This window comes from Corvus brachyrhynchos, unplaced genomic scaffold (genome assembly GCF_000691975.1).
Source record: "Corvus brachyrhynchos isolate BGI_N302 unplaced genomic scaffold, ASM69197v1 scaffold239, whole genome shotgun sequence".
Lineage (NCBI taxonomy): Eukaryota > Metazoa > Chordata > Aves > Passeriformes > Corvidae > Corvus > Corvus brachyrhynchos.
In genome coordinates, this window is record NW_008246057.1 from 4,160,490 (window position 1) to 4,186,189 (window position 25,700).

The window sequence follows — 25,700 nt, forward strand, 5'->3', positions numbered from 1 at the left end:
CAGGGGGCCCCGCACTGCACCGGCATCCGGGGCAGAGCCTCCCCGGCCGTGGACGCGGAATTTTTCAAGCAGCTGCTTGAACTCCGCAAACTGTTCTTCCCGAAGCTGGTGAGTGCCGAGCTGGGCTTACTCTGCCTCCACTCGCTTGCTCTGGTGTCCAGGACTTTCCTCTCCATCTATGTGGCCGCCCTCGATGGAAAAATTGTGAAGAGCATTGTGGAGAAAAAGCCCAGGAGCTTTGTCTTCAAATTAATCAAGTGGTTGATGATCGCAATCCCAGCCACTTTCGTGAACAGCACCATACGGTACCTGGAATGCAAGCTGGCCCTCGCCTTCCGCACGCGCCTGGTGGATCACGCCTATGAGACCTACTTTGCCAACCAGACTTACTACAAAGTGATCAGCATGGACGGGCGGCTAGCCAACCCTGACCAGTCCCTCACCGAGGACATCATGATGTTCTCGCAGTCCGTGGCGCATCTCTACTCCAACCTCACCAAGCCCATCCTGGATGTTGTGCTCACTTCCTACACCCTCATCCGCACAGCGCGGTCCCGGGGAGCCAACCCCATCGGGCCCACAGTCCTGGCTGGTCTCGTCGTCTATGCCACGGCCCGCGTGCTCAAAGCCTGCTCGCCCAAGTTTGGCAAACTAGTGGCTGAGGAGGCTCACAAGAAGGGCTATCTGCGCTTCATACATTCACGCATCATTGCCAACGTGGAAGAGATTGCCTTTTACCGAGGGCACAAGGTAAGGAGGAGAGAAATTGGAAGCATTGGGGTCGCTCCTGCAGTGCCAGGGTGGATCCATGCCTCCCCTGATGCTCTTCTTGAGCACTTTGGGTCCCTCGGACATTTAAACTTGTTTACAGCTTGGCACTTCCCATTTCTTAGGAAATGCTGTCTCACAAGCAGTGTCTGGGGGGAGCAGATCACAGTTCCCTTGAACTCTGGCAATGTTGTGGTTTTGCAGATGGATCTTATGCTTATCTAGAAAACTCATCTGCATTACTGTTTTTCCCCCACCCAGTCCATTCTGATTAACTTTTCCAGACTTCTTTTTTTCCAACCACGTGTATGAACTACCGTATTTAATTCAGCAGAAATAGCAACCATGGCACACCAGAAAGTCTAGGGGGAAACTCTGTGATAGCTCAGAGCACACTACAACCTTTGACACTCTTTCACATAGCTAAGCAAAGATGTAGTCATCAGTCTTAAAATAGCTTAAGTACAGTACTTCTGCAATCACAGTTACATAAACCAGTAGCTTGTTTTAAAGCCACCTTATTAAGGGACCTTTAATATTTTTATTAGAAGTGAATTTTGGCCATAATACCTTTCAAATACAATTGGGAGAAAGTTGTTTCATGCAAGGTGGAAATGAAAGCTGGAAACCAGCCTGAAGTATTACTCTTTCAGTTCAAGCAATGATTATATAACATTAATGGTTTATTTTTGTAGACACAAACGTTCTCAAAAGCTCTCTGTAATAATGTTTTAAGCGCAGCTAAATTAAACATTTTCTCGATTCCCACATATAGGGGCTTGAACTGAATATATATTATATTGACTTGCAACTGTCTTTGACTTGTTAAACCTCCTGGGATACTTCTCTCTTTCCCCAGACTGCTTGCCAAAACAAGCAGCATTGCATTTCAGGAATTAACTCTGCAACTTTAAGTCACTGGAGATAATTGATCCCCAAATGCTTTCCAATATAAGTTTCTGTTGCTGTGAAACTCTACAGCTGCAGCTTTATTAAAAGGATGTGAAATCAATCTTATTTTGATTGTTAGAATCAGCTGTTGTGACTACTATATTGTTCTTGTATATATTAGAGATCTTAAAAGAGTTGAAAACCTGTCAATGTTCTGTCGAGGGACAATGGTGTAATAAGAACCAGGTCCACTGACTTCCATAAAGCTGTGCACTTTTGCTGTGAGACTGCAGCACATTGAGAATAAAGTACCACATGGCAGGTGTGACTCAGAAGTGACAGCTCTGGGTACCTGATTATTTTATGTACACATGTGAACATATCTTGTGCTACATGTGCTTCTTTGTTTCATTGTATAAATTACTTTATTCTGTTAACCATAGGTAGAATTGAAACAACTGCAAAAAAGCTACAAGGATTTGACAGATCAAATGAATCTCATTTTGTCCAAACGTTTATGGTATGTCATGATAGAGCAGTTCCTGATGAAGTATGTCTGGAGTAGCTGTGGTATGGTCATGGTCGCTGTGCCCATCATCACCGCAACGGGATTTGCAGATGGCGGTAATACCATCTTTTACCTAATTTCTAAACTTTTCCTTAAAGTTATGTCCTCAAAAGACTGTAGTTCCCTTGAGTGCCATTCACATTGATCTGTATTTCACAGACTTTCTTACAACATCTGTGTCTTACGTATAACTTGCAAGCATAGCAAGTCAGCTGAGCAGAGAGCAACACAAATGATCCAACTTGGAGTGTAAGCCTGATAAACAGTATGAAGTCAGGACTTAAAGGACCCTTGTATCACACGAGATTGTCATGATTATTGCAATCTCCTTTTTCACTAGTCACTGTTGGAATGGCAGGCTGATTTTTGCAGTATCTCCTTTTACCTAATGATACTACAAACTTTCCTAGAATGCTTATCTTCTTTTTCTTCCGTAAACCATATTGTAATTACAGGTAGTTATAGGTAATTTCTCTTATTGTTGACCTGTTGGAAACAGCAGATTCTCCCTGACTCCCTGGGAGAAGGTAAAATTCAGATTCCAGGCTAGGATGGTATCATTTTTGACATCCTATCACAAATTTCCTGGAAGTGAAATGAGACTCAAATAATGTTGTTACTGCAGATGCTATTAAAAAAAAAGAAAAAAAAGAAAAAGAAGAAAAGAGCAGAAAGAAAGGTATTAAGGAAGATCCCTTAAACACAAATCCTACAAAGTTCTAATTTGTATACTTGGAATTAGGTATGAGTGAATTCTTTTCTGTGCTGTAGTTCTGTTTCTTTCTTGGTAGTTATATTCCAGGTCAGGACTATCCAAGTGGACAAGCTTGGTAGACCTGTAGGATGGCTTTGTGCAGTGCCCATGTGGTTTAGCTGTCTCGCAGTTGTGCCAGTGCATGGCTGAGTGCTCAGCTCCCTGAGCTGCTGCCCATCAGGTGGCTCAGGAGGGCACTATATCAGCACCCTGGCTGGCATCCTGGGAACAGCTTCAAAAATATCAGGATGTCTTGTTCCAAACAGAAGAGGCTGTACAAAGGCATTTCACCTCACAGTGAAGGTTATTATCACAACAGAAAAAGTGATAAAAGTCTTTCTGCTAAGATGGGAATGGGTACAGTCAAGAAAAGGAGCGTTTAACCACATGTTGTAAATGTCTCCTTGGTATTAGAGCATGAATAAAAAAGGACTTGTATTCATGCTAAACTAAATAACGTTCCTGTTACTCATGTTTGTTCTTTTGTTAAATACATTTCAAATGTGGGAGAAAACAGAGATGCAGCAGTGGTTCACATTGTAAAGCAGAATTATATTTGCTACCAGCAACCTAAACTATTAAAACATGGGGTTTATTATTGGGTCCTGGGGCTTACCATAGTGATGGTTCACAAACATAATACTGGCAGCACTGTCAAGACCAGTTTGAGGTATTACAGGTATTCAAAGAATCAAGAACACCTGAAATTACCATTGACCTGCTTGGGAAAACAGTGCTTCATGCCTCAGCAGATCAGACACAAGTTTGTTCACATCTGAAGGAAGAGATGGTGGATTTATTTCTTTAGGATGAATCAAAATAATCAGGGGTATGTACAAAACTGGTACCATGGCCAGGCTTGAGACTACAGGTGTAAAGCCATAGGTTTTGTACACTTCTTCAAGGAGGAGAAGGAAAAAGTAAAAAAAAAAATTCTTCAATAATAAGAAAAAAGAACCTTCTTTGACAGTGATATTTCTGACTGAAATTCTAAAATTTTGTTGTATATTTCAAAGAAGAAATTAGCTGGCAAAGACAAGATTTCTGTTTGATAACATTTCTCATTCTTTTTGTATTAAACCATTCATGTTCCAAATGTGTCTCAGTTTATGGAGAGTAACTATTTTTCGAAGCAAGACTTTGATTTCTCTAGACACAGTGAACACTTATTTTTGTTTATAAAACAAGTATGACTATCAATTACATAAGTGAAGAGGAAAATGGAAATGTTAGTTTCTGTATGAAACAGTCTGTGTGTCTGTTAAAACGGGATGCTTTCAAACACAGGAGCCAGCCATATGAAAAATGATTTGGACAAAAAGTTCAAGAAAAGTATTATCAGTGAGTTATATAATGTAAGAGTTTGTCTTTTTGGACTGTGAAATGCTCATAAATTCTATATCATTTCAGTTTTTTAAATACCCCTAAACTGACTGATGCAGTGGCTTGTAGAGATCCTTAAACTCTTGCTAAATGAGCTGGCCTGGGTGCTGGAAGCAGCCATCAGTAAATTCTGCATTTACATTAAGGAGGAATGCTGCATTAACATAGTTAAACCATACCTGATTGCTAGATGATTTAATTGCGGTGGTTCTACATAGCAGGGGCTGCATGAGCTATAATCCCCACAAGATCAGCAAAAATCAGTTGTTTCAGAAGTAAACAGATTTCAAATCAGCTTTTACTAATGAATTAACTGAATTATCCCTATTCACTAAATTTATTCTTCTTGAAGTGGAAATAACTTTTTAAAATGAGAGCAACATGAGCAAGAATTTTTTAATCTTTCCTTTGTGAGAGCTTTTCTGTATTTTTTTTTAGAGCATGTCTCTCATTGTGTCTCAGCAAGATTGCATACAGCTAGTTGACAGTGTGCTGATATAGAACTGAAATGAAAAAAAGTCATTATTAAAACCAGAAAAAATAACATAGATGTTGTATGTGTGTATACACACACACACACACGCATATATATGAAAAGTTATGATGTAGTAATTTTTAAAAGTTTTTCATTAATTACCCAGTGTATTTCACTGTAATACAGTGTATTTCAGTGATCTAGTTATGTAGGAATACCTTTATGGATGTGTAAATGAAAACAAAATAGCATTTAGATTTACCTAATAAAGACAGAAAGATACATCTGGCTTTGGTGCTGCCTGTAGATTCTCACACACCAGATTTCTAGAATCTGATCTTGTCAGGGAGGTGAGAGTAAAAAAATACTGTTTGCTCTACTCTTGCATGGCTTGACTTAGCCCATGAAATTTAGTGGCATTACACCTGCAGGGAATTCCTCCTGGATTTTCTTGATCATGAGTACTGTGGAAACATGGATGTTAGTAACAATTGCTAGTACGGGAGTTGACACAGTATCCACCTGTTACTCTGCCTAGCGTGATTCCTCGCATCAGCTTAGTTTTAAAAAGAAACTTTAAAAAAACTTCAGGAAAAAAATAATATCCAGATCCCATTCCGCAAAAGATTTAAGCAATATATAGAAATACATATAAAATTATGTGATGAAGAAAACCCTTGAGATCTTTCATTGTAAATCTTTTATGTGGAAAATCTTTAAGAGTGGTTTACTACACCAGTAGTTTGTAGTTGCAATTATTAACACTGAAACAACATTTAGCCTCAAAATAGTCAGCTGCTTCTTTTAAAATCTTGTTTCCTTCAAGAACCAAACCTTGCAAGTTGAATCTATAGGTCCCATGGTAGAAAGATGGTATATGTAGATATGTTAAATATACTTATATCTCACGTTATCTTCTATAATTTCTGCTGCTGTTTTCTCCTTGCCTTATGCTGCTGACATTCTTATGATACAACTTCTTTCTTTGGAGCAGGAGTATTCTTGTTAACAGGGTGCAGTGTCATAAATAAAGCATCACAACTTTGTTTTGAGGTCAGATGAAGAGAGAAACTTCATTGTGAGGGAGAGGCATCCTACTGAAACCATGCCTTTGATACTTAAAAAGCTTACTGCTTTCTTATAGAAATATAATTGTGTTGCCATATTTACACAAATGTGAATGGTTCCTTTTACATGAAGTCAGTAAATAAGTAAGGCTGAAAATTAATAGCTACAAAAATGTTTAAAATTATGCTAAAAATCTGTTTCAGATCATTGTTTAGGTTTCACTTCTTTCATGTTTTGAAAAATTTATGTTGTATGATGATATATTAAAAGGAAAAGTGATCCATGTAAAAATAGATAAAATAATAACATGTTTTGCCTAACAAAATGGATTCCATATGCTCCCACTTATTCTTTTTTACCAAGCTATGGTAGTTACATTCACCTGTTCTTTTTGAAAAGTTGTCTTCATAGAGTTAACTTTTTCTTAAAAAAAGAACAAAGCTGCTCTGTAATAGCTCACATTCTAATAATAATTTAATTTGTAGAGATAATTTTCAGCAGAATATTTTAACAAAACTTTTTTTTTACTTTCAGAGTTGGAAGATGGCCAGAAACAGGCAATGGTTAGTGAAAGGACAGAAGCTTTTACTACATCACGAAACTTGCTGATCTCTGGAGCAGATGCTATTGAAAGGATTATGTCTTCATACAAAGAGGTACTGTACATTCTGCATGCATGAAACAGAAGGACAAAAAAGAAAAACAACTTACATTTAATATAAAATACTTTAAAAAGTAGTGCAGTTTTTAAAGGCAAATTCTATTGCAACTAAATCCATGAAGATTTTTGAACTGGTAGTTTAATGTTTAGGGTTAAGTCGACAAAGAGTCTAAAGTGCATGGTTGCCTGTATGATGCAACATGCAGATGTCATTTTTAGTACTTGTGTTCAGGTGTCATCAGAGAGTGATAGAAGTTCCTGGAATGTGAGTGATGAAAGTTCAAATTCCTCTTCTGTTTGGAGCACAGACCTGAATTCAGGTTGTCTGCCTTCAATGTACTGGGACTCTTCTGTTGTAAGTGCCATAAAATAATAGAATAGTTTAATTGTAAGGGTCTTTAAAGTTCTTCTAGTCTAACCCCCCCCGCCATAAGCAGGGACATCTTCAACTATGCTGGACTGCTCAGAGTCCCATCTAACCTGGCCTTGAATGTTTCCAGGGATGGGGTATCTCCACCTCTCTGGGCAACCTGTTCCCATATGAAAAACAAGGAGAGTTGAATACTTATTTCCAGGCCACTTAAACTATAAGGCTGTTTTCAGTATTTGTGAACCTGTTAAATTATAAGTAATTTTGCAAAATAGAGAATTTTTAGCAGGAGAAAGTTCACCTTGGACTACAAATAGTCTAGAAGTACAGAATGTTCATCTGGAAGATCAAGAGATGTTGTTTCAGGTTCTTACCCAAATTCCAGTAGAGTTGGGCTTTGATCTGTTTTCTCTCTTGTGGATTTCTTTAAATGCCAGCTGTTAAGCCAAAGAAAAGTGAGGCACTGCTGTTAATCTCCTCAACATTTCCTTCTGAATGTTTGTTCTTCATTTTTAAATTGGTGTTTGCTCGTCCCTTTGGTGGGAACCCCTTTTCCCAGTGCAGTGGGAGGAGGGACACATTAGCTAGGCAGCTAATCAAAGACTATGGATTCTGTTGTTTGGAATCCAGCCATAATAGCTACAGCTTGGTAAATTGGAAGAGGAGGGGTACTTTGTCGCCTTGAGATACAGACTTTGACAAAGCCAGAGTCAGCTGTTTTCAGAAGGAGTCCTTCTAATGGGCTGTGATTTTTGACCTATGCTCCTTTAGCATTCCCCTGCTTGGTCTCTGCTCTCAAGATACTGCCAGATAACCTGTTATACACTGATGTAATTTCTATTTTGTTTTCAGCATTTAAGTAATTCATATAATGTACATGAGGACTTAGAAAAACCATGGGTTTATTTTTTGGCAAAAAAAGTACCCACAAAGCAGTAGAAGAGGAACTGAACAAACTCACTTTGTTTATAACATGGTAAGATACTAATCCAGACAGCATGAGACCAAGGACCAGTTCTATGAATTTCCATCATAATTTTATATTTATGCTTCTCTTCAAGAGACACTACAGTACTCCAACCACATTGTCATTCTCATTTCATGATTCAGGCAGTTTCCAAAGGACAGTGTACTTCAACCCACGTCAAGTGGTGGTGCATTTCCAGTTCCTGCCCACCTCATCCACCAAGGCAGCCTCCTTCAAGTCAATGTAATTCACTGTGCAGATGAGGTGGGCTCAACTTTTCTTTGCAGTCAATAGTTTAGGTGGTAGTATTTAGTGTTCGAACAAAGGGAGTTTCTAGTGTCATGGTAGAGAAGCTTACTTCAAGTTATGGTTCTCCAGGGGCACAGTTGGTTCAAGTTTTCATTTATCACATGCTGGATTCTCTCCATCATCTTCCAGTGAAATGATGCCCATGTGGCCAGAACTGGCACTCACTTCTGAGTCTGGCACAAACAGTGAAACTTACAGAAGAATTGCAGAATTATTTCCAATTCTTTCCAATAATCTTGGAATTATGTACACCGTAGTGAGTGAACTCTGTCATGGGGTGTATGTATTTAACCACAGCAAGCCAAGGGTTTTATAATCTTGATCTAATTTTGTTGCTATTCTTGTCCTCTCTGCATTTTGTATAAAAAATGTATCCTTTTAAAACCATCTAGTAACATATTTAAAATAAAAGGCCTTGGCTTAATTCTTTGCTACCAGCCGATGGAGGCGGTTCTTTGGGAGCTCTTGAATAGGAGCTCTTGAATAGCCCGTGAATAGGAAGTTACAAGGTCCAGGGATCTGTTGTTTCTGTATTCACCAGGTGAAAATTGTGACAAATGGACCAAAAAAAAAAATTGAGAAAGCCTTCCAAGAGCTCTCACTGTCTTAAAAATGCTCAGTTCTATTCTAAGGTGTCAGATTTAGCATGCAGTTGATACAAGACTCATTTCTGGTTTGTACTGTATTTTAGATTAGGGTGGCCTGGTGCTGCCTCTTTTACACAGAAAAGCACACTTCTCCCACAGGAGGTTTCAGGAATACAAGCAAGTAAACATAAATAATTGTAGATGCCTTTTTTTTTCTCACTTCTCTGGACTTCTGTTTTTGCTGGAAAATGCAGAGATTTTGTTTCTTGTGTACCAGGCTTTTTGTTTTCAGATGTGTTAGTAGCTGTTCTCTGCTCATTGAAGACTTTACAGATATGAGCAGTCTCTACAGCCTCTTCATTTATTGGAGCTATCATAGCTTACATGGGCTTGATTCAAGCTGTCCTTCCTGCTGGTTGGTAGGAGCTACAGGTGGCATATGGGTTAGCACAGAATTTCGAGAAATGCAAATCGATAGGTGTTGAAGGATACATTGTTGCTCATGTTGATCTTTGGCCAGACATTTCATTTGTAGAATTTGTGAAGTATAACTGAAATGAGGCGCTTGTTGTTTCTCAGGTCACTGAGCTAGCAGGCTACACTGCCCGTGTCTACAACATGTTCTCAGTCTTTGAGGAGGTGAAAAGAGGTATCTACAAAAGAACTGCTGTTATTCAAGGGTCTGTAAACAACAGCAGGAGTGAAGATAAAGCAGAGTTGCACATTGATGGGCCCTTAGAAATCAAAGGTAATTAATTCATATTTGTATGAATTTCCCAGGGGTGGTGGGGGAGGCACGGTGCCGTGAGACGGGAGGTGAAAGAGGGTTTTTTCTTTAACTAATCATCCTCTCAGCCTTAATGCCCCAGAGACCATGTTGCCTTCTATTTTAACCCCCTGCTGTCTTATGACTCTGCCCTTATGGTGTGCTTTTCGAATACATAAAATGGCTCAAATGTTTTCTGTAAAAACTTTCAATGAAAAGGCATTTCAACTAAACTATTATTTGTGATGGTGATCTTAGTATTTTTACACTGACAGTGTCTGTTTTCCTCAGATAGTTCATTTTTTTCAGAAAGCTGAGACTGTAGCATTTTCATCTTTAACCATCACATTATTTTGTTTGAGATAGGAGGAAAAAGACAGATTGGTTCAGTAGTTTGTCCCAAAAATACTGTGTTTTCCATTATTAAAGATCAGCTTGTGCTTATTTTTTCATAATTTAGTGGGAATCTCAACTGAAAATGACAACTTTACCCTTCTCCTCACCTCCCAAATGATTTGATCAATATATACTTTTTCCCTCCTGACCCCACCCTGTGTCTTTCTGGTGCCACTGTCTTTCTGTCTCCACCCTCCCTGGAGCATTTTCTCTGTACATCTGTTTCTTATTGTGCTCCATTACGTGCCACCTCTCTGCCTCTTGCATCCATCTTCTCTCTGAGGTACTTAAAGGCAGCTTTTGCAATGGGTTTTTCTTCATTTTCCCAACATACCATTTCTGCTGCTGCCGTCTGTGGTGTTGAAAAGCCTCATTCTCTCCCTTTAGCTTTTGAAAAGTTAAGCGTCAGTAGAGTTACAGGCCCCAAAGGGCTCTTTGTGACATAACTTCTTGCAGTGATTTCAACAGTGCTGCCCTTCAGCTCATATTTCTCAAAGGTCTTCTGACAAGGTTCATCATAACAAAGTCTGATGCAGCATGGTGGATAGGTGTGGAAATAGCTGATGTCTTAATCTTGTAGATCTTGGTAATACTTGGGTGATGTTAAAAGAAATGGCATTTTATAACTCTTGCATTTTGTTATGTACATGAGAAAAGGTTTGTAGTTCCTGGAGCAACAAAGTAATTTGGGGGGTCTTTTTAGATAACTGTGTTTAAAATCAAAACCAAATACAGTTCAGATATGCAAGTGTGCTCTTCATGTTCCCTTTAGGTCTACTGTATCTAAACCCCACTCCTCTTTTCTCTGCAACCTTTTCCCAAGATTTCATTCTACTACAGTCACACTTTTCATCCAGTCTGAATTCCTCCTAAGCCATGGTGACTAGCATTTGCTCTTGAGTAGTTGTAGCTCTCAGAGGCAGCTAGCCAAGACCAAGCATTGAGCACAAGGATTTAAGAAGAATTTAGGCCAGATGAATCTAGGCCACAGGCTCCACATTATTTTATGACAAGTCCTATTGTAATACTGGTTTTCCTCCTTTCTTTGGGTCATGATACTTCAGTAATCCCTGAAGAGTGGATTGTGTGTGGATAAAAGTACACGTGCTCACATACGTGTATGTGTCTGTATTGTTAGAGAAGAAAAATCTTAATATTCAGCTTCCCCAATGGCTCTTTGAACACATAATAATAATTTCCTTTTGAATCATCCAGTATGTCTTTGTAACTAAGCAATGTCTGTTTTGTGCCTTGCATTTACTGTTGTCAGTAATAGTGTGAAAATATGAAAATGATAACAGTATTTTACAGATAATAATACTGCCTTATAGTGTATCTAATAATTCAGAATTCTAAAAATTAAATAGAATTTTGTACATCTTGTACAAATACTGTCCAATTGTATTTGTGATTACACATAAATATACTTTAAAAGCATGGTAAAGTTGCAATCAAATGCTGTGAAGTTAGGATTAGGAAATGAGAATTAAGTTCACTTAATTCTTACTAGCTGAGTATATTTTATCGTAGATTTATTTTAACTACAACCTCTCCACTGTATCAAATTAATTTGTTTTTAACAGAAAAACACTTTTTCCCCCATAATCTCATGCTGTACACCACAGAATTGTTTTAAGTAAAATTACTTTTAGGATAAAAGAGTGCTTGGACTGATACTTGGCATAAAAATTTCTGCCCGGGTTGTTATAGTTTGGCAAAGTTGAAAGCAATTGAACAAAGTACCTCTAAATGAAAAATGTAAGACTAACCCTAACTTAAGGAAATGCAAGCCTTTTATAATTAACTAACTAACTTGGCCTTTGTTACATTTTTCTTTGTTCAGATTGGTTTAAATTATAAATAAACAGCTTTCTAATACAAAGAAAAATGTCTTTCCTTTGCATCTTGTCTATAAAGGTAATTTCTAATATTTTTCTAGGAATCCAGCTAGTCAGGTTCTGTTAGACAAGGCCATTAACAGGTGACTGAGAAGTTAGTTAGTTTTATTCTTTTACTGTTTCCAGGACAGTTAAATTCAAAGTCCTTGTGTTGCAGAGTACCCAAATGTCCAATAGAGATTGTATATTTAATTTTCCAGAAATCCAAATGCCAAGTGTACCTACCTGACTGAAATGTACATGAGTTTCTCCAAATACTTACAAGGCACGTTTACAGTGTCTGTGGCATTAAAAAGAGATGGAAGCAAGCCATTAAATGTTTGCTCCTTTGCTTTCGTTGCTGGAGGAGACTGAAAGGTACTCTGACTTTCAGAGCTGGTAGTGATTCCTAATTAAATCCTCAAAATAAGTTTAACTGGTCTGCCTGTGGCTAAGGGTGTCCTTGAACTTTTTTACTGCTTGGTATTAAACAGCTATTTAAAACAGAATACAGAAAATACAGGTAGAATTTGAATGAACACATCTTTATCGTGCATCACATATTTATGATGCATGCTGTGCATTGTGTTTAGGATCTAATTTAGGATTCATTGCACATTCTTGCCTACTGTTAACAGTGTCTTTTGGACTAGCTAAGATTTATTATACAGATTTTCCACTAGGGGAACCTGGAGCACATAAAAGAGTAGTTTCAAACACTAGTCCTTACTTGAAAATATACTCAGTTGTGCACAGAGGCTGTCACAAATGATTGGTTAATAAAAGGTTTCACAAACTCGAATTTTTATTTTTTTTCTTTCTAGGGAAAGTAATTGATGTTGATCAAGGAATTATTTGTGAAAATGTTCCTATAATTACTCCGAATGGCGATGTGGTGGTTTCCAGACTAAACTTCAAAGTAAGATGATATGCAAGAATCTTCTGATTGTTGCCATCACATTAACATAAACAGCACAGAATTCATATACCTTATGTTAAGTACTTGGAGGAGCATATGGATAAAAGGGGAAGTCCAGAAAGGTAGGCATAGTAGCTCAATAGAGGCAGACATACGTAGTTTGCTCAGAGAAAGAGAAGGGAGGATTTCTGTTGCTGTTGCCAGGTGAAAAGCCAACCTGAGATTTTTAAATGTGTGTATGGGAGTATGCATCCATCTTTAGTTAATTTCAATCAAATTGGGGTGCTTTAGTCACAAAGTCTTCTTTAAAAGTCTGAGGCACAGCAACAGTGAAAAAATCAAATCCATAGTTTTGCTTGATCACCACAAAGAGCCGTGCTGACTAACAGCTTACAGCATAGTTCACAAGCCCAATAGGGGAGCGTTTACTCAGTAGAAACCTGTATTGTTTTTAAAAACCTGTTCCAGACACCTCTTGGTACTTGTTCACAATTTTAATGACTGACCTTTACTGAATTACTCCCATATGTATCCTGATCTGATGTTCCAGTGCAGATGTCATTCTTTTTAAAAAGAGTTGAAGTTATCAGAAATAAATTGAACAATTCCAGCAGATCTTTTAATTTAGCTAAAGCAAGGTGTTTCTTTTCCTCTGAATTAGGAACTAGGAGGAAAGGGTCCTAGCTATGGCAAACTTGCAACGACTTCAGTGTAGGAATTTCAGATTTGTAAAATTACAACTCTATGATCAAGCAGACGTTTATATTTATTCATTTGTCTTGAGAGACAGAAACAAAGAAAATATAGAAGTCAGTATATTTTTGTAAAACATAGATAATGACATTGTGATTATGCATAAATCTACGCTCATATATACACAGGGTAATCGTCAAATGAATAAAAAAAAATCACTTGGCATCACAGCCAAGTTAACATAGGTAATTAAGTGGGAAGGGGCAATGTGAAATAAATTTTCCAAATCACTTGATTGGCCTCCCATACCTGCAATTAATATCACAGATAGGCACAGTACTGCTTGATACACTGTTAGCACCTTTGGACCGAATCTGCATTAGAACAATTGATTCTGACTGTGATTTATTGATGCTGTAATATAATCATATTACATATTACATTACATGTATATAATAACATAATATATTATTATAAGCATTACTATTATGTATTAATGTAAGCATTAGTTTATAGAGATACTCAGACATAATAGAAATTATTTTCATTATCTCAGCCCACATATTTTATCTAATGCCGCTGTTTCCAGAATAGTTGCATGAATACATGTAGCTAATCAATGAAATTGGTAGATAATTTTATATAAATGCTTATGTAACTCCCTCTTAGGGGTCTTAGACTCTCTTGTGCCACATAGGCTGCATAATAACATCATTGCATTTTCAACTCCTTTGCAGGTCGAGGAGGGGATGAATCTTTTAATCACTGGACCTAATGGCTGTGGAAAGAGTTCGCTCTTCAGAATTTTAAGTGGTTTGTGGCCTGTCTATGAAGGAGTTCTCTACAAGCCTCCTCCACAACACATGTTTTATATACCACAAAGGTATGTGTCTTGCTGAAGGTGATGCCTCCGACCTGGTTACATGAATTTTGACCCTTCTCACGTTTTTAATCTGTGATGTGTACACCCAAGTTAAAAGGTGGTAAGCACAACCTCAGCTGTGTGAAGTGTGTTAAAAAAAAGAGATCTTTTCTCATTGGTGATGCAACATCATTAGTCATTGGAAAGGGCTCACATGTGTGTGTTCCTCAGATGGCTAAAGACTTGAATAGTTGGGATCATGGGAACAGACTGGACTCTGAAAGAAATTTTAAATAGACCTAGTATATCTCAAATCTGATTTCCTTTAAAACCAAGGGTCAAGACAAGTGAGAGTGGTTTGATTCTTAAGTGTTGAAGTAACCAAAACTTAACTTTCACACTGCAAGAGCACAATGCAATCCAACAGTAACTGCAGATTGCCTTTTTAGTAATATGTGCACGTTTCACTAATGGAAGCTTGGCTTTGTTGTGCTTTCTTTATACTCTGACATGCTGTTGGACTCTCAGTACATACTCTTGTGCAGTTGGTTGTAGAATATTTCCTTAGAGACATCTAACTATGTTGTTTTGCAAAAGCAAAGTCAAACGCTGAATCTTTGCTTCCTGTAGTTCATTTCTTCCCGTGTGCAAAAGAAGTATTCATGATAACAGTTTGTAGCCTTGTTTAAAAGGTACAAGCTATTAAGATGAGTGGAAATGTAACTGATCAGTAGATTTTGCTTGCTGCAGGTGAAGGTAGCAAAGAATACTGCTCTATAATTTTTTCAAATATCTGTGTAATTTATTGCTAGCCATTGTCATTTTTCTGATTCACTCAAGAGTTTTATTCAGGAGTTTTGAGCAAAACACTTTATTAAATGTTTTTCAAAACATTATTTCAGAATACGCATTCTGTGGAACATCCTTAAAATGGGTTTACTCAGAACAAAAGCTAATCTGGATTTTTTTCTTGAAGAAAATCTTGAGTTTCCGCCTCGTCCTTCCTCTGTGTGATCCCAGCCCCCTACTCAGATCAACATCTGTGGCTGGCTTGCTTACACCCCTTTCCCTTTACTTTTGTTCCCTTTATTCTGTGAAAGCATACAGACTCACCTTGCATTCACGTGTATTTGCCAAGGTGCTGGTGGAGGGGATTGAATCACATCTGCTGAGTTTTCCTTTCCATAAACATGGTTCTTTGTTAGCTGCTTCCTCTAACTTTGCAGTGCTGGAAAAGTTTGTCCAGCAGACCTCTTCTTTGAAACATTTCAAAAAGTTTTGGTCAGAATTCACCTGACATCTTGCAGCCCTCTTGACCAAAGCCATGTAGGGACTGGCACATGCAGTCCATCCTAGTAGAGTCCCCAAGAGGAAGGGTCCTGCTGCAATGTCCTTGCAGAATCCAAGGGACATTTTCTTAGCTCAGCTCTGTGGCTCTTCTTGAGCTCTGTGATTCCCTTCCCAAGGGACAGAGCTGTGTCTGGGTAAATGGGACAACAGTGAGTGACTAGTGACTGAGAGGACTCTTCTGCAAAAGTTTTAGGGCTTTTGTGTGGATTGTCTTATGTGGTCCAGGCTTTTCTTTTTTTACCTGTAATCTACCTGTGAGTGTTTTAACAGTTCATTTATTTGTGGCCTAAATAAATCACACATTCACTTGGAGGTTTTTGTCTGTCCCTGGCTCTAGTATATATTTAGGATTTTTGTAGTGGTTTGTTAACTGTCCGGAAGTCCCCAAATTAAAGAGGTTTGTTTTGTAAGGTCCTGTTGGTGCTAATTTTGCTTATTAACCCTGTGAAAATTGCTGCTTTATCAGGATTACCTTCTGTTTGTTTATTTTTCTTAGATAAAATTCTGTGAATTCTAGACTGAAAAGTAGAGTGCCCTGCCTACATTTCATCATGTTTATATTTCATCATAACTTTAGTGAAAATTATTCCTGTCAATCTGGAAAATGTTCTGGAACATGTTCCATCTGACAGGGTCTGGGAGGTGGTGGGATGGGATCAACCTGGCATCAGCCTTCCTCACTCTTTTGTTTGGTGGATAGGTGAAAACTGTGGGACAGCAGAAGGCTCTTGAATTGGTGGATGTCTATCAGAGCAGCAAGTTAGGATGACATCCCTGTGTTTATGTGTATACATTACATCTCTGGTCTAAGACATAGAAGACGGCTTTCCATTAGTGGACACAGTTACCATTGAAGCATCTGCATTCCTGTGGCTGAATTTAATTCTGCATCAGCCCATTTTGAGTCAAACGTGGGAAGCCTCATCTGCACACATGAATGGTGGAGAATACAGTGACTACTGAGTAACAAAATACTCCACAGTAAATAGGAGCTCACTGAAAAGATTATTTTTTCATTTCTGTTTTTTAATGTTCCAGCATTGTATTCCAGAAATGTGTGGGAAATCATGTGTCTTTGTCGAGTTCAAAAGCTACACACATAACTGATTAATTAAAATGTGAATTAGCTCATTGTATACTCCAAATTTCATCCACACTGCAAGTGCTTTGTAGTTAGCATTACTTAGTGGTTTGTAGGCTTTAAAACAGAGCCTTAAGAATCCCTGTCTTTTTGGGTTTCTAGATTACTTAGCATAATTATACTGCTTTTTTTATCTTTTGCTGTGAATCACTGTGAGGGCATTTTGTCTCCCCTTATATAGCGCTAGGCCTCGCAGAATTTGTCTGTAATCAGTCATAGTTCTGGTGGACGCTGATAGGACAAACTGTCCTTTTGGGGAGAAAAAAATGCCCTTTTGGAGAAAAGTTCAGGAATTTCAGGGGCTCTGCCACTGTCCCTGATAGGCCTGTCCAAGAGGAGAGTGGGCAGAAGAGAGGGCAGGCAGAAGAGAGGGAAGCTTTAAGAGCCTTTAAGCAATCCAGCATCATTTGGTGCCTGAAGCAGCTTGTTGTATCAGTGCTAGGAACTGGTCACACCTCAACAAGTTGTCAGATCTCATTGGAGACTGAGTAACTGGCAGAGTATATGTTCTTACCCATTCTTCTACTTCTTTCTGTCCTTCTTTTGCAAAGTAAAATTCATTTGTGTTAACCACCTCTTTGCATTGCTCTTTTAATCAACTGGCCAAGAATGTAGCATGAATGAAAAAATAAATACTTGTGGCACTCTAGTTGGTAAGGAATCACGATTCCAATCAGAATCCAGAAACATCATTTTAAATAATAAATAATTAACAAAAGTATGTAGTGGGTAACATGAGTAAAGATATGCTAACATGCTAAAGGTATACCACGAGATTTATCTGAAGCACTTGGGAATTAGCCTCTCATAGCCTATCTGAAAGTAGCCTATTTCTCCAGACTGTGCCCTGTTTCTACTCTGTTGGTCTTAAACTTGGGAGGAGACTCCATCTCCATGGAATTAAAGAGCTCTAGCACACAATTCCTCCTAGCATTTACTCCAGCTTTTCTTGCTCTCCAATGAAAATTCTCAGCTTTTTCAGTTGTAAGGAAACCGATTCTGCACATGTTGGCGCTCATTTCCTTAGTTTGATATAAATGCCAGCAAAATTTCACACCTACATACTTGCAGGTTACCTTGACAACAGCACAGGAATATTCCTCAATATCTCTACACCATAAAGCTGCAGTAAAGCTCTAATTACCACTGGGTTATTGAGCTAAATTGTTAATAATTTTCTGCCTGCTGTGTCATATTGTCTTATTTGCATGGAGGCATGTCTCATGCAGTCTCTGTTGGTTCCATAACCTTTGATCATGAGTCTTCCTAGCACAGCACATATCTAAAATGTCCATCAGCATTTTCTCTGTCTTTCTTGAGGACTGATTCCTATAGAGCCTGGAGTAATACATTGTACTACTTTCTCCTCATCCATTGTCACTGGTTTTTCTCTCCAGATTGTTTTTATTGTATTTTTGGGCGAGGTGTGTTTCTCCAGTAGCATGCATAGTTTCTCTGTTACTGTGTGTGCCATTCTAGTAGAAGACCTAGCCAATTTCTCAGCAGTCACAGCAATGGTCCAGTTCTGTATTCTCTCTCTCTCCTGCTATTGCTCATTCAAGTAGATCTCTAACATTTCTTTCTTTCAACACCAGGGTTATCAAATCCTAAAAAGGAGGCAACCAAAGATAAACTGGTATTAAGTGTTGTTTGTTCTTTGTAATTTAAAATTTATATACCTATATCTTGCTGCCTTCTTGTTAATGCTAGGATAGTATGAAATGGAACAGTTTAAAGGTTTATCTGGCCCTCCTAGGCTTTTTGGTTTCACATACATCTGCTTTATTTCTGGTATTTTATCTGGAGTTCATTTACAAGTCTTTTCCTGTCTGGCATTTTTCCTTTTGTATTCTAAAAATATCCTTGGATACTAAAAAAAAATTGCATCAGCTACAGAGATATTTTTCTTCTCCTTAGATCTATCGAGTAATCCAAATGTCTGATGTGATTTGCCTCAGGTAGTCCAAGGATATTCATCATGTGGATGAAACCAAGCAAGAATGTTCCAGTTCTAAGTGATATAAATAATAAAGTGATGAAATAAAAGTAATTTTTACATTACAAGCATATGAAAATTTGAAGATTATAGTGCAACTCAAATGTTGTCTTAAGCATGGAGTAGTTAGTAGTGGCCACTCTCATCCTGAAACAGTTCTTGATTATGTAAACAATTTAATCTTGCAAAATTGCTGTTTTTCACTTTCAGATAACCTATATTACATATGGAAGTTTGTGCAAATGGAGTATGTGTCTACATGGTTCTTCTGTATCAGACTATTTTCTCATTAGTGTGTGGTTTGCTGCAGAAGTAGCCTGAATGAACTGCTGTGCAAATATGCCTATACGAGTTCTGTTGCCTCATCTCACTTAGATTGGCTCAGATGTCTCTGTCCTTTGTTGTATTCTGCACATCCTAATTTGTTGTCAGCTAATACTGCTTTGTCTTTAACTATGATCCTTCTAGTTGAGTCAGCTGGAGTTAAGCTGGACTCTGATTGCACATGCCAACAGTGCACCAGCAATTGTCATTGCCCTTCAGCATTTTGCTCATAGTGCAGCACCACATGGACTTGTTCCTTCGATACTTTGCCATTGGTTCATATCATGCCCTACAGACACCTGCTCCCTGGCACACTGGATCTGTCTGTCAGACTTGCTGTTACCAAGTTCATGATGCTCCTTTTCAATGTGTTTATTTCCAAAGTTCACTGCTTATCTGACAGATGAGAAAAAGGTCTTTGGTAGATAAGCATTAACAAAAAACGTAACACAACGCACTTCATACTGTGTGCAATAGTTTGCATACTATTTTGATATAGTTATGCTTTAAAAATTGCCTGCTACTTTGTATCTTATTTTTCCTCTTTTGAGATTAATCCGTTCCAGACAGCTTACCTCAGTTCTGCTGTTTGTTAGAAACTGTGGCCTTGCATCTGATAGGGCTGTCAGGCTCTCCCCTTGGCCAGGGCACAGCTTCTTCCATTTCATCTTTTTGGCATTCCTATAGAAATGCTTGCACTTATCCTTCCTGATTGATGAAAGTTCCATCTTTCCTCAGCTAGAACAGAAAAGTTCTTGCCTTGCTGCCCTGTAGGTTGGCTGAAGCTTTGCCTGCCAGGATCTCTGTGAAACCTCTCCATTTCCTCTGAAGGCTCACTCACAGCTGTAAAGTTTGAATGTTTATTATTAGGTCTGTGTGCTGACTGCTCACAAGTAATGGCAGTACCTCTTGGTAGGACATCATGTACAAAATTGACCAATGCTGATAGTCAGAGGTGGGAAATGGTTTTGTGTGTTAGTTGCTTCTCCCCCCGAGCCATGCCAGGTGTCTTCTCTACTGCCCAGACACAAGAGTCAGCTGATTAAAGCATAGTTTACAGGTATTTTCTGTTATTAAGGAAAGTGTTGCATAAATTCCAGATTGAAGTATGTAGTCAACTTGCTGCATTGGGATTTAGTTTGGGTTTAAAACGTATTTACATAAATCCCACATTTAAGGGCTACTGCTAAACTGGTATTTGTGAAGGACTTCAGCATTCTTTGGGGTTTTGATCCCTCAGTGCCTTCAGACTGGGGCATGTCTGGAGCAAGCTGTGGCTATGGGAGATACCAAGAAGACTAAATGTGGGTGAGGAACTGAGATATGTTGATACATACTCAACTTTTCCTCCAGGCATCCATGTATGTGCCAAACTGTTTATGGAACTTCATTTAAAAACTAGGAAAAATAAGCTTTGAACTTTTTTAAAGTACACTGTCAGGCTTGACAAACATAATTACCAAGTCATTAATAGATTATAAGAAGTGAATACATGGCTGGTACTTATAGGATCTATCCTGCAAAACAATGACAATCTATTTGATCTGTGTCAGGTTCATTTTGCTGATACAAGCAGCTCATAGAATCATAGCATGCCTTGGGTTAAAGGGGACCTTTAAGACCATCTACTTCCAAACCCCTGCCATGGGCAGGGACACCTTCCACTAGACGAGGTTGCACAAAGGCCTGTCCAGCCTGGCCTTGAACATTTAGAGGGATGGGGTATCCACAACTTCTTTTGCCTTTAAAATTTAGTTTTAGTAGCAGTGCCAGGGGAACAAATTCACCCAGGGATTAACTGAGAACTCTGTGTAGTTTAGCAGTGGTACAGACAAAGTTGCATTTTCAGGAGTAATCTGGTGGTTGCATTTACATGACCTAGTTTCTTTGCTAAGCTCCCATTAGAACTCTGTTCAGCTTGAGCAGTTACCTCCAGCTTAATGCACCTGCCTTGCAACTGTGCAACAAAGGATCTTTGACAGATGAACAGAATGGCAGCTGTTTACTATTTCAATAATATTTTACCCAGGAGCATCATAAAGCACACTTTCAAATGCCTTATGCATATCAAGTAATGAGAAACGATTTGGTTACCTAACAGTGGGAAGCACTGGGAAGCATAAACTACAAAATCCCCCTGACATAAAAAGCTTAATATGAAAAGACTGAAAGGATGCTGGCTTTTGTAAGGCAAGGACAGCTGAAAGCTCTAATAACAACTGGTATCAACTTCCCTGGGAATAAGTCCTTTCTCCTTCCTACTATAGTTTTCAATCAGAAGCTCCATTACAGTGCTCTATGTTTTAAAAAATCCAGGTAGTAGACATAGCCAACACCTCCTCCTTCAAAAGAAGGTAGTAGTTCTTCCCATGCCCTTTAGGCTTTGCCATTTGCCTGCCCCTGTGTCCTGGGCTCCAGAACTTCAGAACTGTGTCCAGCTCCAAGGTCATTCATCCTTCTCCAAGCTTCTCCATGGTCTGCTCACTCTGACACATTTCTTAGTTTCTAGTTCTGTGTTTGACTGCCTGTAGGCTAAACCTGTTTGCCCAAGACCATATCCAGATTTTGAATATGTCCAAGGATAGACTCTCCAGCCTCTCTATGGGAAACTTGTTTCAGTGCTTGATCACCGTAACAGTGAAAAATTGATTCCAGATGCTCATATGGCATCTCCTGTTTCAGTTTGTGCCCATTTGCTCTGATCCTGTCACTTGACACCAGTGAAAAGAGCCCAGCTCTGTCCGCTTTTCACCCTCCCTTCAGGTATTTATATAAGTTGATAAGATCCCCTTGAGCCTTCTCTTCTTCAGGCTGAACACCCTCAGGTCTCTTTCCTCATAGGAGAGATGATCCAGTCCCTTCATCAGTTCTGTGGTACTTGAATCCCATCAGATGCTAGGAGCCCAGCATTGTGCAGCATCAGACAGACCTAGTCAGTGCAGCATATGCTACACTTGGTCCCATCTGTGCTAAGGTTCCTTGGCACTGTAGTGTTGAGTGCTCTGGTAGGATTCTCTTAGAAGTAAACAATGCCATTTGTCACTTCTACTGTCAGACCAAAGGATGTTGCCATGAGAACATGCTGCTTCACTCCAAGATAAAGACAAGGACACGCTGGCAGTGTAATTGCTGGTGCCAGGTGGGAGCTGCTTGCAGGCTCCTCCATGAAGATTAGCTGACAAAGTTTATCCTGCACCCAGGAGATAAGTGCAGTGCAGCACAGGCCTGAAGGCCAAGCTCTGGGTGCAGCAGAACTTAACACAGTCCAGCAAAGTATAGCACAGGCCCACTCAAGGCAACTGTTCCACAGATCGCCAACTCCATAATGCACAACAGTCTTCCAGCTGGAATCACTGCAGCTGCTTGTCCTGTGTACTAGGCCCAGTTCAGTAGAGAACACCATTGACTACAAAGACGGCCAGGGGTAACTAACTCAGACTTACATAAGTAACTTCTAGGTGAGATGAATCTCTCCTGCTGACAATGCTGAGTAGTCCCCACAATACTGGATTTTTCACTTCATTGTTCTTATGCCAATAATTATGTCATGGTCTTGTGGGAGAATGTAGCAGGTGGGATTTTTTGTTCAGTTCATCATGTGTGCACCTACCTAGCTTAGATGGGAATGTGGCCTCCCCAAGAGGGAAGACTTTCCCAGGCTTGGTTATTTGCCTAACATTTTGCATTAATTATTCCATATCAATCTTTGTTTCTGCTTATTACTACAGCTCCCTTGCAGAGTGGCGTCACATACCAATAATGCTTATAAAATGTCTGTAATAATGTTCCATGTATCCATATACATGGTGTGTCTCTATTCCGTCACGTTCTGTCCTGTGTAATGCAGTGTTTCACAGCAGATTAGAGAAGGAAGTCAGTGCAGTGTGTGGCTTCTCACTTGTTGGCAGGTGTTTCACTGCAGACACACTATTGCTCTATGAATACTTGTCTATGGAAAAAGTTAGGCCATGGACAACTAAGCACTGTAGAAACCCAAAGCAAAACCAGCCTTTGCTCTAGAGGCTTTGCTGTCTACACTTCCTCTTCTCTGTGAAATAAGTTGTCACTTCTCATCTACAAAACTATGAACAACTTGGGATCATTCTAAAAGGGGGAAACTTGCTCGTTGTGTTACATTGCTGTGGTAAAACTCAGAAACACCTCTTAGGCTAGAGTATGCCTGGTGGGACTGGCAGGCTAGAACCTTATCCAGAACAGCTCATTGTTCTTTCTTCAATTCATTGATCTTCATGATCATCCATCCAGATAATCCTTTTATCATCAGTACTGCCAGAGGTATGAAAAGACTGGGTGTGCAAACACTGGAAGTTTAAGAAAAGGAGAGTATTTTCCCTTCATTTGATTGATTCATTGCATGTGGTATAATTATTTCAGAATGCATTAGCTGCTAAAATTTTGTAGCAATCGTTTGGAGTCTGATTTCAATTATACATGTGTTTTTGTGTTTTCTCTGCCGATCACAAGATACAAACAGACTGAACTGAATAATTATGCGAATTGTTCACCTTGAACATTTTTTGCCATCTGGCCAGTTCCAGTAATATTCTGTCTATACATGATCTTGGTAATAGTGAAAAATCAAGAGATGAGATGATACCTGAGTATGAATAGCACTTTAATTTAAAGGCTTCTTTTACCTTTCTGGTTATTGTGTGCTCCCAGATTGTTTTCTTGCAGAAATGTGCACAGCTTTTTCACAAAAAAAAAAAAGCCACAGAGTGATTAATGTGATTTTTTTCAGCCTTTGATACCAGATTCTAATTATATGCATTGAGAATTCAGCCTTTCATACTGTGCATTTCATTTCCTGTTAACTATGTTCCTTGGCATTATGGTCTTTAGTGCTCTGGTAGGATTTTCCACTCAGGTAACTGATCTATCTGAAATATTTAGAGGATGTTTCTGGCTAGTTCTGTATGAGTGGAGAGCAAAGTTCAGTGTAGGGTAGTTTAAAGACAGATCAATTATTTATATATTTAGAAGGGTTACTGAAACTTTAGCTGGCCCTAAAATCCCTTGAACTAGACACAATGTAATAAACAGCCTGCTGTGTTTTTTAAAATTTTGATAGCTATTATTTATTATTTTTTAACTCTTTGATGATAGCACCTTCTGTGTGAGAGTAGTGGATACAACACTACTGAAAAAGAACTTAATTCACTTTCATTCAAGACATTTTATTTTCTCAAATTTGTAGTGGTGGTGCCATCTTTTTTTTTTCTGTTTATTTTATTAATGTCATCGAAGAATTACTAAGAATTCAGTTACTTTAATTGGTGGAAGCTGTTGTTTCTTGTTGATCACCGTTGATCAAGCATTACTGTTGGTGAAAACTGGAGTTTTTACTATTAATCTAAATCAGGAGCATTGCAATAACTGGAGTTTTGCTGAGGTGATTCCAGACAAAGTAGAGCGCCTCCTAAAATTACAGTCTTGGCAAGCAAGGTGATGGAGAATTCAAATATGGAGGGATCCCCTAGATGGTCGGGCAGAGATGTTGAGCTTTTGAAAAATGATCCAAAATATTTATGTTGTAGGTAAAGGGAGCCACCTAGAGTTAACCTGTAGGAATCTCTAAGTATAAAAGTATGTCTGATCTTCTGCCACTTACTGCAGCTTAGGTGCCAAACTGAGAGCTAAATGTTAAACCCATTTGTCTCTCCTGAGAGCAGGCACCTAAATAAGATTGGAATCCCCTTTAAGTATTTTTACAGTGCTACTGAAGGATTAGGATAGTTACTGGATTTTACCTTAAAGAGCGTTGGGGAAAAAAAGACTGGTACTAAAGTCTCCCTTCTTCCGGTTGAGGACTCTGACTAGTATAGTATATAATTAGGCTCTTTCCAGTAACACTCTCTTTGGACACGTGGTTCTTGCCTCTTAACAGTAGTTTCCTTGCTTCAGTGGGAAGATTAGAAGGTGCCCTCTGTTTGACTCCTTTTTAGCCAGGACACTAGCCTAGAAAAATAGCAATCTGATGTGCTGCAAGCTGAGAAGAACTAAACCTGAACCCAGTTCTTGGAAGAGCTATGCTAACCATAAACTTGTCATACAGGTCCTCCTCTTGCATCTCTAGTAGCTGCAGGGTTTTGTGTTGGACTTAAAACTGTTGCTCTAATATTCCATGCTGTGCTGAACCTTCCAAGGAATTAGACAACATTTGACTTTCTGAACTGGAGATTCTTCAGCGCAAGCACTGACTTCTTAAGGTCTTTCAAGTTTCCTAGGAAGGTATCCCCATGGCTGGGGCTTGGGCTCCAGTATCACCTTTTTAAATAGAGATGCCTAAATTTGAAATACATTTTATTTTAGTTGTCAAATAAAGCATGCTGAATTACATTCTGAAGCTATCCAATCTCCTTTGAAAATCCAAGCTGCAATTTATCTGAAAAGGAGAATCCCAGGTGTAGTGTTCCCCTTTTTCTCTCCCACTTGGATGTATTAGAGATGCATCTTGTCAGCCAGAGACAGATGCTTTTATGTGGGTCAGGCAAGTGTTTATAGTTGCTTGTACATAATTCCTCCACATAACTTTGCATATCTGTGAGAATAAT

At 38.9% G+C, this 25,700-nt stretch overlaps 1 protein-coding gene across 1 annotated transcript in view; it reads left to right on the top strand.

Annotated features, from left to right (window-relative positions):
* Positions 1 to 25,700, top strand: part of ABCD2 (ATP binding cassette subfamily D member 2) — a 49,930-nt gene that overhangs the window by 6,227 nt on the left and 18,003 nt on the right. Inside the window, exons 2-7 of the mRNA XM_008642578.2 lie at positions 4 to 750; positions 2,103 to 2,283; positions 6,442 to 6,563; positions 9,381 to 9,549; positions 12,665 to 12,759; positions 14,190 to 14,335. Of these exons, the coding sequence (XP_008640800.1) occupies positions 4 to 750; positions 2,103 to 2,283; positions 6,442 to 6,563; positions 9,381 to 9,549; positions 12,665 to 12,759; positions 14,190 to 14,335 (1,460 nt within the window). The remainder of the gene's footprint in view (positions 1 to 3; positions 751 to 2,102; positions 2,284 to 6,441; positions 6,564 to 9,380; positions 9,550 to 12,664; positions 12,760 to 14,189; positions 14,336 to 25,700) is intronic.